We start from the raw sequence: 15,412 nt of genomic DNA on the forward strand, positions 1-15,412 counted from the left end.
TTACGTCAGAGCTATGGTCCGAGATGATGAAAATTAAGGAGTTAAGAGTTCTTACAGTTACAATTATTTTAGTCATTTGTTGATGCAAATTTCCGTAAGAGAGATGCAACAACTTAGAGATGGTGACCTGGCTGATCCGAAGTCTTGCTGGATGATGATGTGAGATCTTCCTGGAAGAGAAACAAGATCAAAGGAGATGGACCGGTGTGGTACCAGCCAAACACGCTCCGATGATGAAGTCAGTGATGATGTATTTGATGGTAGGTGAGGAAGAACAAAGGATGAACTTGGGAGAATAGGAAGAACAAGGCAAATGTTCTGGGTTTATCCCCTAACAAGTTTGGTATGCTCTTGGGTGAGTGAAGGCTTTTTGTAAGTGTTTGTCTGGTGAGAGGTTGATAGCTAGATAGATCGATGGATCTTCCATTTTGCGCATACAAGTTGGTATATATAGGCAAAGGAGATTGTGATGAGTAAATTACCTGCATGTGGTTGGCTGGTTGAGAAAGGTCCACGCATTCGGTCGTGAACAGTGGCATGCACAGCTACCCACCTCATTTGCATTCAATGCTGCATTGAATGCAAGTATGGAAGATCCAGGTGAACTGCCTCAGTAGTCATGAATGTAGGCTGGGTTGTCTCTTTTGTCAGAAGACCTTTGTCAGGGGGATTTAAGTGTGGCAGTTCATCCCAACGTGATCTTCCTTGGAATGGCGGCGGAGAGCCGAGCCGATCCGAACACATGTTCTTATGTGTATACATGAAGCCCATGTGTGATCGGATCGGACACGGGACTCCGGACCGAACCGATCCAGTAGATAGGGATCCTTCAGAGTCATAACTGGCTGACGCTAGAACTCGAAACGAGATTCATTCTGCGCCGAGCCGAGCCGAACCGGGATGACCGTGGAAAGATGAACACTCAATCCCAGGGGAGATCATCGGTTCGGGTCGGACCGGGAATGGGGGACTCGGCATGGAGATCCGGTCTGAGCTGGCAGAGGAGGTGCCGAGCTGTGATGATGTGGAGGTCAAAGTCTGACCACTGAGAAGTCAAACGCTGAAGTTGGGTCTGACCAGCCACGTGTCCAGCCATGATTGGCTGTTGGATCGTTGTGAGTTTATCCACAAACACCATTGATATGGACTGACCAACTTTAACCGAGAGGTCCGAGCCAATATATTATACAAATGGATTTGGGCAAAAAATAGTATAATCTAAACAAATGCTCAAGTTTTTGGGCTTTAACACACAAAGACCCCCCTAAGGTTCAATTCGTTTAATTTTTCTGCGGGGAATGTCCACCCATAAATAACCGACACCAATCGACCCCTAAGTAAGCTGGGCCTTCAACCGACACTAACCCACTTAAACAATGGTCTTGGTTTGGGTCTCATGGACCAATGAAGCCTCAACTTTCTACATTGTTAGTAAGCCGATGGTTTAAGCTCTTAAATGTATTGTTACTTTGTTAAGAATAATGCTATACTTACTACATTTCTTATACCACATTCTTATACCATCTCACGTGTCATTACTTTATTGGACAAAATTTTTCTTTTTCTTTTTGGATTTTTCTTTTTATTTTTTAATATCCAATGTATGAATGCCATGTAAGTTACCACGTAAGGTGGTATGAAATTATGGTATAAAAATGTAGTATATCTAGCACTACTGCTTTGTTAATTACCTGTTGATAAGCCACGTTATTAGTTGTAATGAAGCATTTGTATACCACATTTCTGGTAATGGTAAATGTGCCATCCTTGTTAAACTTAATAAGTTAGCTAAACAAGGTATTTTACAAATGTTACCATTTTAAATCTCATCTGTTAATTTTTTCCAATAAACGCAACGTAACGTAAGATTACTTATGCTTACTTGGCAGAGCCTTATTGGACAGTTCCACGACATGAACCATGTTTCATCCAATAATAAATGTATAATCTGGAAAAACAAGACATAAACTGAAAATACAACCTGTCCATGTTTTTATTGTAGAGAACACTGAGACACAGAGTGAGACAGATCTGACTTTCGAAATGGCGGAAGAGCCCAAAACGTCGTCGTGCATCCCCCAACCTTCTTCGACCCCGAAGTCGCCCGAAGAAACTCTCAAGAAATCGCAGGTTCACATTTCTGAATCTGAATTTCCCAAATTTAATAACAATTTCTAATCATAGATTTTTCCTTTTTCAAAAAATAAAAATAAAAATGCACAAAGCATAGAAATTGGTGTTCTTATACTTCAATTCAATTACTGGGTTTGATTGCTTATAATATTTTGAACTAATTGTGGGTATCATTTTTGGCTTTTGGGTTTCATTTTCCTCTTACATGAATTGTCTTCTCTTGTTTGTGCTATATATTCATTTGTGTGTACAACTTGTGTGCTTGTGTATATGTATCTAATATTAATGTAAGTGCTTAAGAATTGTGCGAAATTGGGCTCCCAATTTGATAGCTGGAAGTATATCAAAATTTGGCTTTTTAATTTGATTATGAAAAATTAAGAATTGGCGGTGGGGACTTTTTGTATTTGAATAGTAGTAGTCTTCCTTAACTAATAATTTTTGTTGGTTTTTATTTCAATTTTTAGGTTTATATTATGTAATGTTTAAGAACATTGAGGTATTGGATTTTCTTCTTTATTTTGTTGTTATTGATATCTGCTAAATAGTTGGATTTTATGGGTTTTTGTATGTATGTAGGACTCCGGAGAACGGCTCTTGGGAGTTCTCCTAAAATTTTGTACAATTATATTGCATGTGGTGGTTTAGTAGAAATAACTTAATTTTCTCAGCCATGTACTTGGGAGACATTTCATAATTTCCAATGGCAGGTAGATTATATGATTTTGCAACTCAGGCATGTCATGTTGGCCTGTATCTACTTCCACTTGAACCTTATATTCTTGTCTTGCATGCTCAAAATAGCTCTTGTTCTTTTAAAAAAGTGCCCTTTTCTTTCGTTGTTGAGTGCTTACAAGCACTTTCTATTCGTATTCATGTTTTATTTTTCAGTAACCATAAAACATTGACTAAACTTTCTGTACTTCAAAAATTCTACATATCCAAGCTAGGTTAGTTTTTCAAAGTGTGTAGTGGTGGTGGAACAATTATGCACATCTCCTGGAAGCTTCATATGATTGTAGGTGAAGGGCTCTCAGGAGCTTCATTATATATAAGTGGAAGTAGAAACAAGTATGAAGCATATTGTAAGGCAACTATGATTTGTTCTGATCATACATGATGGTCAGAAATGTAATTACCATTAACAGTTATTTTGAATTGAATATCAGTATGTAGGAGTTGGACCACCTATGAAGTATTATCTAGATGAAAAACCAAGCTGCCTTCTCATCATTTCCTCACCTTTTTGAAGCTATATCATTTTTTTTTTAAAAAAAGAAAAAGTCTCTTGCCAATGTTATTACTTTGGAAGGAGGAGGATAGTAGATGCTAAGTACATTTTTTTTTATCAATGAGGGTTGTGAATTCATAAGCAGTACTTAATGTGGACACAGAATAGTGAGTCATGTTTTCTACATGGCCCTACTGCTATGCCTAGGGTGTGGAAGAATTTTTGCCATATTTCAATATTGTTTTTATAAGTTCTTAGAAAAAATAATAATAATAATTTTTTAATAAGTTTTTTCTTTGGCAAAATAATAAGGAAACTGCATAGTTCCGGCATGTGGAAGCTTCTTATTTTTTGCATATTTTATGGAAAAAAAAAAAGTAATGCAGAATAAAGCTTGTATAGTTTCTAGTCATGGTTTCAATCAATAGTCTGTGAATATTCTTTTGTGATGGCATTAGTCTGGTGGTTTTGGTTTCTTCTAAATCACATTGTGCCTTTCTCAGGTTCCAGCACTCCCTGGGCTTCCATCATTCCCAAATGGTGATGTTCAGATGTTACCATTCATGTATCCTGTTCTTGTTCCTGGGTTAAATCCTCTGCAAGATCAGGAGCAGACAAACCGTGGAGCAGGCATTTATGCTGTTCCTGTTTACCCATATACGGGGCCAGTTACTGGAGTTTCATCTAACATTTTGATTCCTCTCACCTACAGCATACCCACGTAAGTATGTCAATGGTACTCTAAAATTGATTTCATCCTGGTCAGATGATATATAATGTTCTTACTAACTTTTTATTCTAAACAATCAAACCATGATCTCGACATTAACAAAAATATTACATCTTACCTATCACACATTTTATGGTAAAGAACACTTCTACTGGTCAGTCCTTATTCTGTTACTTTGAATGTATTGTACCACCAGGACTAGAGTAAGTCCAGAGGGTGGCATTGTGGGGGAGCAGCATGGTCAAGAGGGACAACAACAACAACAACATCAACATCAACAGCCTGCTCCTCAGAGACAAGTTGTTGTGAGGAGATTTCAAATTGCGTTTCAGATTGATTTTTTTTTTATTCTAAAGCTGGCAGCTGTAATATTTTTGTTCAACCAAGATGGATCTAGACAAAGGCTTGTTGTCCTTGTGATATGTGCTTCAGTTGTCTATTTGTGAGTCAATAAACTTACGACCATTTTCAATATGAGACAATTCTGTTATTTCAATTTTAATATAATATATTACGAATCTATATAGGTTTTTTTTTATTTTTTTTTATATAAAATGAAATTTGGTTCTTTGTTACCGACTTTTACTTGACTAAAATTGATATACATTAAGTTGGATGGAAGCTGAATTTTGATGATGTGGGATGTTGCAGATATCGAATTGGATCACTCACACCATTAATACATTGGCTTTATCAAGCCATGCATAGGGCAGCTGTGCCTCCCCATCCACCAAGGCCTGCAGCCAGGGCCGAAAATGTGCCTCCTGCAAGGCAGGGGATTGACAATGCTGATTTAGTAGGTAAGTTTGTTTTGGTTTGTAACTACTATATGTAAGGGGTCTTTTTTATGACACTTCCACATATTTCAATTCACAATGAAGATGCATATTTACATGGATATTCAAACTCTAGGGATAACTCTTTGAATTTTGTATCAAAAAAAGGGAAAAAAAGAGAAACAAAAAAATTGGGTGCTTTGATGTCTGATAATATTGATCTTTGATCTCTGCATTACTTGAAATGGGACTCGACAAGTCTTTTGTCACTATACATGTATGTTAGGGTTTCATTAGGAGAGGTGTCTGAATTAGGTTTAATGCAGCCTCAACCCATTCTTGACTGCCTCAGACGAAGCCAATGTCTGCACTACTCGAAATAGGATTCCTCAGACGAGTCTTTCTTCACTATACATGTGTATGAGTGTTTTCATCAGGGGAGGTGTCTAAATTAGGTTTAATGCAGCCTCAACCTATAACTGACTGCCTCAGACAAAGCCAATGTTGCGGTTTGATTGGTTTGATATACTTCTTATTTAGCTGGAAATCATGTTCAATTATTGGGAATGCAAGAAGCTTACCTTGAGGCAGCCAAATCAGTGAGTTTGGTCATGTTGGTTTAAGGAATGCCTGAGGGAGATTTTCCTTATTAGAAGGTTTATTTTAAGCAGCATATCAGCTGATGAGAAACACCTGTAGATGTTTTACTGAGGGATAAAATTATTGTACTTGTATAAGTGTGTGATTGTGGATTCATTGAAACAAATGATAGCATACAGATGGTGCATGTGTACCACTTTTCCCTCCCTTCTCTATTGTGCTCTCCCATGTCACTTGAATTAGGGTTCATGGATGGAACATTCAATACATGGTTGTAATCTTAAATGCTTTACAATATTGTATTGCATTCTAGAAAAATAGAAAAAACATCACTACAGCAGGTGTCAGGGACATTGTGTATTCTTGATCCTGAATGCCAATGGACTAAGTCATGCCCACCTTCTTTATTTCATCAGGGTGATTAAATGTTCTTTATGGAAAAATGTAAGTACCCTTATGAGTCGGGCTTAATGTTCTTTATTACTAACCGTTAAAAATGTTCCCTACAACTAATGGCAGATGGACAACCAGGAGGTGAGAATGAGAATCGGCCTGCAGATGATGGGAATCAGGCAGTTGAGAATGAGAATGTGCCAGAACCTGATGGAGGCAATGGGGGTAACCACTGGTGGGGAATTGTTAAGGAGATTCAGATGATTGTTTTTGGCTTCATCACTTCACTTCTCCCAGGTTTTCATAATATAGATTAGATCATACCTGGCAAAGGAGCAGGCCTATTGAACAAACTGAGAATCTGGAAGCTCTCTGTTTTTGTTTTTTTGGCACAAAGATAGATGCATGTTGTAGCATATTCTATTATAATTTCTGAATATTTGGTGTCTTTTGTATCCCCAGTTAAGCTTATGATTTTACCTTTGGAGGATTCAATGTAAGTACGAGTACTGCAAAAGCACCATTAGCTTGATAAACAGGGTATTTATGTTTCCATTGCACCTGTAGAATCTGTCTGAGAGGTTTTTAGTTTTACTACTGCATTGCTTAATCCAACTTCTATTATCCACATTGAGCTTAAACCAACCATGACAAGGAGGAGACGAGTCAAGCTGAAGCATCACAACCTATCTTGGTGGCTTAATGGAAATGCTGCTAAATAACAGTTTGAGGACAATAAGGAAACTTAAAACTCCTCCACTTCCAACAGTACCAAATGGTAAAAATCCCCATTAAAAAGGGTTGTATTACCTGTTTTGTTCAGTGGAAAACAACTTTGAATACTATTAACAAAGGATGGTTAAGTCTCTGAGAAATAGTGCACTTCTAATAATTCAACTTGGTTGGTTAATGACTTAATACTCATGTGTTGCTTACACTAATCTTTATGGACATATTGGTAGGATGCATGTTAACCGAGAATTCCACATCTATGCTCCGAGATCATTAATTCTGCTATCTTGGGCCAGTTTGCTTACCATCCCCCACACAGTTTCCTTGCAATTTCTTCTAATTTGAAGTAATTACTAATTTTAGTAGTGCTAGATATCCTACATATTTATACCACAATTTTATATCACATTATGTGTCAACTTATATGGCATTCATACATTGGATACTAAAAAATAAAAATAAAAACTCAAAAATAAAAATAAAAACTAAAAACTAAAAAGAAAAATAAAAACTATGTCCAATAAAATAATAACACGTGAGATAGTATAAAAATATAGTATAAGAATATGATAAATATAGCATTATTCTACTAATTTATCTTTCACCTCAACATTGCAGACATGACATACAAAGAGGACAATAAAATGAGGGGAACCATAAAACACACTTATCAAGTAAATCCAGAAATTTTTGCACTCATAATGTTTCTTAATTATTTGTTATCTTTTTTCTTTGGACTTGTCACGAAATTCCTTTTGGTTTTGTGAAATATTGTATCACTCTACTAAAATATCATCTCAGTATGCTGAGAAGCCGATTTGTGTAGATCCGCTACAATTCCACTGAAGCAAACTTTGGCATTATAGTACATTTAAATTCATAAGATTATTATTGGCCAAAAAAATAATTCATAAGATTATTAAAGAAACTCATATTTACAAATCTGTCACTGCCACTGCCAAAACTTGGATACCAGAAGAGAAGAAAAGCTGATAAAACTCAATTTATTAAGGAACTAAAAGAATAGTTTAATTACAAAAGGTATATACAGGTGACTATGAATAATGCACGCCTCACATCTCTGACAAAAGATTGCTGATCTTCCGAAGCTCCTTGAGAGCTGCCATGGCTGTAACTTGTCCTTTGCCAACTAAAGTATTTTTTGAGAAGTTCTCCAATGACCCCAACTGAGCACCCCGGTCTTGCTGGAAAACCGACTCAATTACCTACCAGAGATGATTAGTTAAAGAGTCAGAGTAGTGTCAGAGAAAAGCTGATATGCTAAGAAAAGTAAACTTGGTTAAAAGGAATCTTGTAACATTATATATTATGATATTATTATCACCCATAAATCCCAAGATATAATGCAGAAAACCAATCAGGCAACATGCATCATCATCATTATTGTTATCAATTTGTGATTATTGCCCCAATCCATTACCATACTAATACCATTTTTCATTGCTCTCCTTCCTCTTTAATCGATTCCCATTTTCTAGTAAAGGTTAAATAAATAGTGCTATACTTCCTAAAAAAAGCATTACGTTTGAGGATGGAAAACATGTTATTGTTTACATCCTTGCTAGAAAGAAAAAGAAACGTCACCTGAATATGTTCAAGCATAGACTGGCCAAGATTCCTGAAAGTACCCATCACATTCTGGTCAACAGCTTCTCCTTTGGAGCTAACTGAAGAACTGCAGGACCCCTCAGCCATACAAGAGCTTGCTGTGTTCTTATTACTTTCACTACTGGAAGAATTTGTAGCCTCAGGGGCATTGCCTCCTTTCTCAGATGTTCCTTCACCAGCAGCACTCCATCCAAACTTCCAAAACCTCTGGAATTTACCAGAAAGAATCTTTCGTTCCTTTCCTGTCAGTGAATTTCCCGTTGGATGATTGTTGGATTCTGATGCTTGAGAGACACCCTCAGGGGGATCAGAAACCAGAAGAGGTGGGTCTTCCAGTGCACTCTTCAGATGATCATCATTTTCATCAAGGGATAAATTTGATGCAACGCTACTTTTCTCTGATTCATGTTCACAATCATTGCCCCCACTACGAGGACTTGCTGGATCTGAGAAAACAGATGAGTGTTCTTCGCTTGCCGGATTTCCATTTAAGCATCTGTCCTCAGTGGCAGAAGTAAGGTCCTTACTGAAACCATCTTTGTTGACCTCAACTCCTGAAGAGAGTTTTTCCACCTGACCTAAAACTTCATGAGATCCTAATTTATCAATATCTTCCTCTGAGCTGAGTTCTCGAGAAAGGTCTTCCAGCAACCTACGTCTAACAGAAAACCTGGGATTCTTTTTGCCATTCTCATGTTTTTTTGGACTTGGGTCAGACTCTGTTCTCGTTAGGCTCAATTTTACTTTTTCTGTCCATCGCTTTTTCTGGCTCGGGACCTGTTTTTTCAAACTATTTTGCCTAAGTTCTTCTTCCCTGTGCAGAACTCTCCACTTTTCTTCCCAGTAGCTTTCAGGTACCAAATTTAATGGTGTTTTCGGAGAAATGGAGTCAAATGAAAGGCTATGACCTCTCACAGCCATTGATTTAGTATTTTCATAGGGCCCAATATGTGAAGGAAATGAGGATGAGCTATTGTTCTTCAAAGCAAGAGCCTGCAAAGGCTTTGCCTTTTCTATCAGTTTCTTCAAATCTATATTCTCAGGAAAATTTAACAATCTCTGAAGACATGAAGTAGCATTTTCAGTGGCAAGAAGGGAAGATCTCAAATGTAGTAACATTGCAACTGCCATGGCTGAAATAAATGCTCCTCGAGGTGAATTAAGGATAGCAAAGCAGCCTGCATCATCTTCAGCACTTTTGTCTAATTTACAATTATCAGATGCGAATACCTCATCCCAAATTATCAATAGATCTGCAAGTGAAAATTCACGTCCAAATAACACCCGTAACCAGCGGAGTGCAAAATACTGGGGTTCAACACCAAGTTCAACAAGGTGGCTGTGTAGAGATGAATCAACAAGAGATAGCAAATGATACAACGCAGCAGATGCTTCAATGACAGGAGGTAAGCTAGTATGAGACCCTTTAGCAGGGGAGGGAGAGAAGAAATCTGCCATAGAAACTGAACCGCGGGCCCCACCCATTAAAGCATCAAACATACAGTACGCATCATGTTCCATAAATTTCTCAGATAAGACAATACCCAATTCACCTTCAGCACCATAAGCATCACTAAGCATTACGATGGTCTGTATCTCAGGATCAAGCTCATTTAGACTCTTAACTTTTAATGCATTTCCATGTGAGCCATTCTCCTCTTCCATCGAGTCAGGAAATTTTTTGAAATCAAAATTATAAGTAAGGTCATTGTCATAAAATGACAGGCCATCAAATTTATCAGTGAAATGATCTTCGTATAGCTTTCGCACTTGAGATAGACGCTCCACATCAACATGAAGAACATATAATAGAGGAGCCAAGAGTTCATGCATTCCTATGATGAAAAGAGAAAGAGGAAAAGAAAAACAGTTAAAAATCCAGGTGAGAAAAAAAGAACCTTCCATAAACCATGTGTCTGAATGCATGATGAGAAAATTTTCAATAACTAAGGGCTCATTTGATAACATTTTTTTTTTGTTTTCTGTTATTATTATTATTATTTTAAAGTTAAAATAAGGAGAGGGGAGAGGAAGATGAGAAAGAGAATATAAATGAAAGAGTTGAGAGAAAAAGAGAAATAATATATAGAATTGTTTTCAAAATAAAATCTAAAAATAAAAAGCAGTTTTGAAGGGTTTTTGGTTTTTAATTTAATTCTATCTTACCTCCCTACTTTTTTCTCACTTCTCTAATATCTTACTCTTTCTCATCCTCACTCCCTTATTTCTCTTTGATTAAAACAAAAAAGAAAAACATTATCAAGCAATCCCAAGATGAACACCGAGTTGATAACATTTGACAAGAAAGTTTAATATCCCAGCACATCAAGGGCACAGAAACTGAAGAATAAAATCCAATAGGCTCTACTTCATGGAAGTCAAAATCCAGAAAAGATAATGACTGGGCAACTACCTGACAATGAAGAATCTTTCTTTTAAGAAAATCATCAATATTAGTTATTTTTTGGAGACCAATTGCGTTGGATTTTTGCAATGGGATATGGTCCAATAGTAACCATATCATGCACTATAACAGAAGATTACAGGATCAGTTCCATACTGCCATTCAAGTTTCTTTACCATGCAAGCAGGTTCGACCCTGTCCTAAGCAATATTGTGTGGGACATTGTGTAGTGTGTATGAGAAAAATTGTATTTCAAATGAAATGCTGCAAGCCTGCAACAATGGTCAAGTATCCCCTCCCATTCCCAACACACACACACACACACACTCAAAAGGCTTAGTTACTTTGGGCAGGAGACACTTCCAAACCTATTTGCTCAAAGGTCAGACAGATAACAAAATTATAAACAAAAAATAAAAAAATCGATGTCTTTAATGTGAGTATTGTAATATACCTTGTCTGTAACCACACTCTGGATGTCTAAGACACCACAATAACAAGATTCTTCTTAACATGCCTTGGCATCCTGGAGTCTGGAAGTAGCTCCCATGTTCTGGGTATAAACGTGATAAGTCCTGGTCAACCATTTTCTCCAGCTCAGCATTCCGAAAGAAGCGACCCCAGGTGCTATCTGCATGTAATATACGCAATATATTCAACATAGATCAGTAATTGCATCACTTGCTTGGTAGCAGCTAGCTCAATAATCTGATGGGCATATACTGTAACATGGAAATCTTCATTACAAAAGTATTATAATGTGGTAAACCATGGTGTAGGCCTCCAAATTTGGCCATTTCATTAACGGTCACATATAGAGAGCTAATAGTGAATAAATGAAACAAAACCACTGACAAAAAAATAGAGAAATATGTACTTTGAGGGAGCCATAGACTTTACCAGGGTTTTGTGACAGCGGATTGTCGATGACAAGATTAGGAGAACTACTCCCATCCTTTTTGGGATGTGGATCAACCAGAAGACGCCTTCTCAATCCAGCATATCTGATAGACATACAAAGGGTAAACTTAGCACAAGAATAAACAAACATAAAATTACAACCAAATCACTTGCAATCCAATATGCCCAAAGTCTGACAAATTTTAGACTTGGTCAAATTCAATGCTCTTAAATTCATAGTCCTTTTAACACCTCTTGCTTTATAATGATATAAGTAACACCGTTTTCTTGTTTTGAAAACAATTTACGGCTCATAAGCAACACTACAAAAATCCATGGACCCATCAACTCAACTATGGAAACTGAAAGAGATTGTAAATATTTCCCAAAAACCAAGAACCCTATTAAGAGATTGTAAACTAAGAACCCTGTTAAGAGATTGTAAATATTTCCAAAAAACCACCATTAACCTCTCTACCTTATCATATGTATTATTAAAATCAAAATGAAAAAAAAAAAAAAAAAAGATAAAATCAAAAGGACAATCTTCGACCATTAAGACAGAGCAAAATGAAAACAAAAATCAAATATATTTCCAAAATACAGACTACCCAGTTCAAACCCCAAAAAAAAAAAAAAATGAAAAACAACAATCCTAATCCAACCTTCTATGCATAAAAAGTTGTATAAATCATAAAGAGCGAGTTAAAGGTACCTCCTTCGAGAATCAGCTGTGACCCGACGAAGATCATCAGTCGAAGAAGAAGAAGGCAAAATCCCAAGATTTATGCGCCATTGCACGCTTCTAAGGTCTTTGAAACGAAGCTTCTCAGCTACAGATCTCTCCTCAGGAACAGAGGGGGAGCTCGCAGACGACGATTCGGGCAATGCCGTCGGCTCAATCTCAATAGGAGCTGGCGACATGGCGTTTATCGCAATTCTCCGAAGACCCAAATTGTCAATTACGCTGAAAACAAAGAAAAGCGTAAGCTAATGCAAAAAAGCAACAAACTTTGGCTTCGTTTCTGCAAAAATTGTGAGCAGAAACAGAGGAAAAAAGGCATGAATCGAATTGGGTCTTTTCGGAAATACGAGAATATGAATTTGGGTGCAGGAAAAGAAGAGGAAATTGAAGAAAAAATGGATAACGTAAATTAAATTCAGAGAGAAAGCGTGGTGGGAAAAATGAGAGAAAGTTGTGGAGGAGAGGACTTACTTCTGAGCTTGGAAGATTGAGGATCAGACAATGTTCTAAGAAAAAAGAAACAATAATAATATTTTAGCATTATTTTTCAACATGTTCTTCAATTCACCAACCCTCTTTGGAGAGAGAGAATAACAGGTTTGTTTGTTCACACAGACACGGAGAGAAAAAGAGAAAAAGAGAATGGAGAGAGAGAGAGAGGAAGTGCTTGTTTTGTTTGACCCTCCAACCTCTCTCCTCTCAATGTTGGGAAGGTGCGGTGGGTTGTCGTCGTCACTCTTCTTCTTCTATTATTATTGACAATTTGGCATATACCTCTCTTTTCATGTTTTTATTTTCTCATTTTTACAATGTACTATTTGTTGGGCCACCCAGCAAAAACTTAATTTTTTCTATATTTGGTGATATATTTATTACTCCCCTATTTATTTCCATTTTTATTTTTGGCAAATACAATTATTTATGATTTCACTATTTCTTTTTTTCTTCAAGAAGAAATATTTTATTATCATGATATTGATTCTTACAAAAATATGAAAAAAAATTACATGTAACGAGTATAAGTATTTTCACAATATCTCCTCACATATTCACTATGTAATCAATTATTATAAAAATATAAATATATCATATATGCACTCGTTAAATACAAATTTTTTCTAAAAACAGCTCAAAATATTAAGGAACCTTCAAATAGCAAACTGGGCCAATTCATGAGCAACCCAATTCCCCTCTCGATTGCAAATTTGCAATGATTACTCGACTGATGTTCATCTGAGACAAAAGAAGCTTAATGACCTCCCCACCATCTCGAGCAAAGAGAAGACCAAAATGAAGAGCAAATATATATTTTTCTGTTTCTTTACTATAGTATTTAGCTATGCGGATATTTACACCTACCTATGTTCTCACACTATGGAACAATCTCACATCCTCATCTAAAAAGAATAAATAATACTAAAGATCATAAATTTATATCTTAAATTTGGATCCAAATAATATATCAATATAATATTTATTGTAAATGAACAAGTTTAAATAGACTCATACATGCATGGTACATCTATTAATCAACATTCAAAAGAATTGTTTGGCCAAAAAAAAACATTCAAAAGAATTGGAAAAACATTAACAAAAAAAAAAAAGAGTTGTACTATCTTCTACACCATTATATATACCTGGATTTTCTTTAAGATCTTCTGTTTTTCCTCTCATTTTTCACAAATTACTTTTTGGAAAAACTATACAAGTCATATAGAATTTAGATGTTCATTCTATTTCTAAATCAGGAAATTAACATATATAAATTATAAATTAAATGTTGGTCGGTTTCTCTTTCTTGACTGCTGTCAAAGGTGTATTGTCAATTGTGTATGTCGTCAAAAATACTCCCAATATTCCACCACCATGATGATTTATCAAAATTTCATTTATATGATAACAAAAAAATTAAATGTAAATGATTGGATGAGATTAAACATGTAGGTCCTTGTCACCGTCTCTCATATAAAAACTTATAATGAGTTAAGAAATAATTAAAGAAACGCATGCTTGTTCCCTATTGTTTTTATTGAAGAAGAAGGGGTGTTGAAGAATTTGTTAGGTGCTGTAAGGTCTTATTAGCTATTTATAGACTCGCATATCAAATTATCAAATCCCATTTTTCCAGCATGGACTCACCTTTATGTGCTTTGTATTTTACTAACTTATAAATATTTCAAGATTAATTATCTTTTTAGTTTTTGTATGTTATACTTGGGATAGTACGATAATCTGCACCCACATTTGGGGATCATTTTATTGAATCAGTATGTTATATTGTTAAATTTTTATCATCTAAAATTGAGTGAGATAATTTTTAAATGTATAATTTTGATTAATATTTCTTATTTTCTACAAAAGGAGGTTAAAGAAAGAGAAGAGATTCGAAGTTCAACTTAATTTGATGGTGGGAAATACCCATAATCAAGTGAGTCAGAAGGCCTATGATACATCATTCACTGTATATACATGATCTAATGCAAGATTTGATCGTTTAATTAAATTTTCTTTTATTCCTAAAGAGAGAATTAATGCTAGCCATGACAAAAGTGAAAGAAACAAAAAAGGAAACAGAGAATATTAACGTTAGGGAATACAAATGTGGATATTTAAGTGCAAGGGTATCAAAACCCAATTAAGAAATATTCTTGGCATATCCAGACCTGACGTGGAGTAGACGTGTCTATCTCTTCCCAATCATATCATTTACATCTTAAAGCAATTAAAAAAAAGTAATTCAATTGTACATGTCATTTCTTTGCATCAATAAAATTAGGCATTTTATTGTATCCCACTAACATGTTTAAGGGATATCCCTTTCAAAAAAATAAAAAAACATGTTTAAGGGCTCATATACATATTACAATTGGTTATTTATTAATCTTTTATTCCCGTAGTTTTAGAAACATGAGGGCATTCAATTAATTACTCATTACTGTCTCTAAGTATGGTGTCAACATTGGACTTAAGCCACTAGGAACAATGATCCTGGTGCTATTTAATTTTAATTACTTTTAATTTTGCCTTTGAAACGTAATTATTTAGTAGCATGGTCATAAACATCAACAATGTATTCTGAAGTATTGTGAGTGTTTTTTGATAATTCATTTATTTATAATTATTTTTTTATAAAACATTT

At 35.6% G+C, this 15,412-nt stretch overlaps 2 protein-coding genes across 2 annotated transcripts; one reads left to right on the forward strand and one right to left on the reverse strand.

Annotated features, from left to right (window-relative positions):
- The first annotated feature begins 1,976 nt into the window (after window positions 1-1,976).
- LOC147295795 (uncharacterized) lies at window positions 1,977-6,423 on the forward strand. Its single transcript, XM_086232326.1, has 5 exons — window positions 1,977-2,130; window positions 3,868-4,085; window positions 4,291-4,536; window positions 4,746-4,894; window positions 5,990-6,423. The coding sequence occupies exons 1-5, from the start codon at window positions 2,044-2,046 to the stop codon at window positions 6,178-6,180; spliced, it is 891 nt and encodes a 296-aa protein (XP_086088452.1). The 5' UTR covers window positions 1,977-2,043; the 3' UTR covers window positions 6,181-6,423.
- Window positions 6,424-7,575: 1,152 nt separating this feature from the next.
- Window positions 7,576-12,930, reverse strand: LOC147295796 (Ypt/Rab-GAP domain of gyp1p superfamily protein). The gene is made up of 6 exons (XM_086233557.1): window positions 12,745-12,930; window positions 12,244-12,495; window positions 11,529-11,632; window positions 11,083-11,259; window positions 8,201-10,059; window positions 7,576-7,821 (listed from the first exon to the last, which is right to left on the reverse strand). Exons 2-6 carry the CDS (start codon window positions 12,450-12,452, stop codon window positions 7,669-7,671), a joined length of 2,502 nt encoding a protein of 833 aa, XP_086089683.1. The 5' UTR covers window positions 12,453-12,495; window positions 12,745-12,930; the 3' UTR covers window positions 7,576-7,668.
- Window positions 12,931-15,412: the final 2,482 nt, after the last annotated feature.

Source organism: Dryas octopetala, chromosome 2 (assembly GCF_963921425.1).
Source record: "Dryas octopetala chromosome 2, drDryOcto1.1, whole genome shotgun sequence".
Classification (NCBI taxonomy): domain Eukaryota; kingdom Viridiplantae; phylum Streptophyta; class Magnoliopsida; order Rosales; family Rosaceae; genus Dryas; species Dryas octopetala.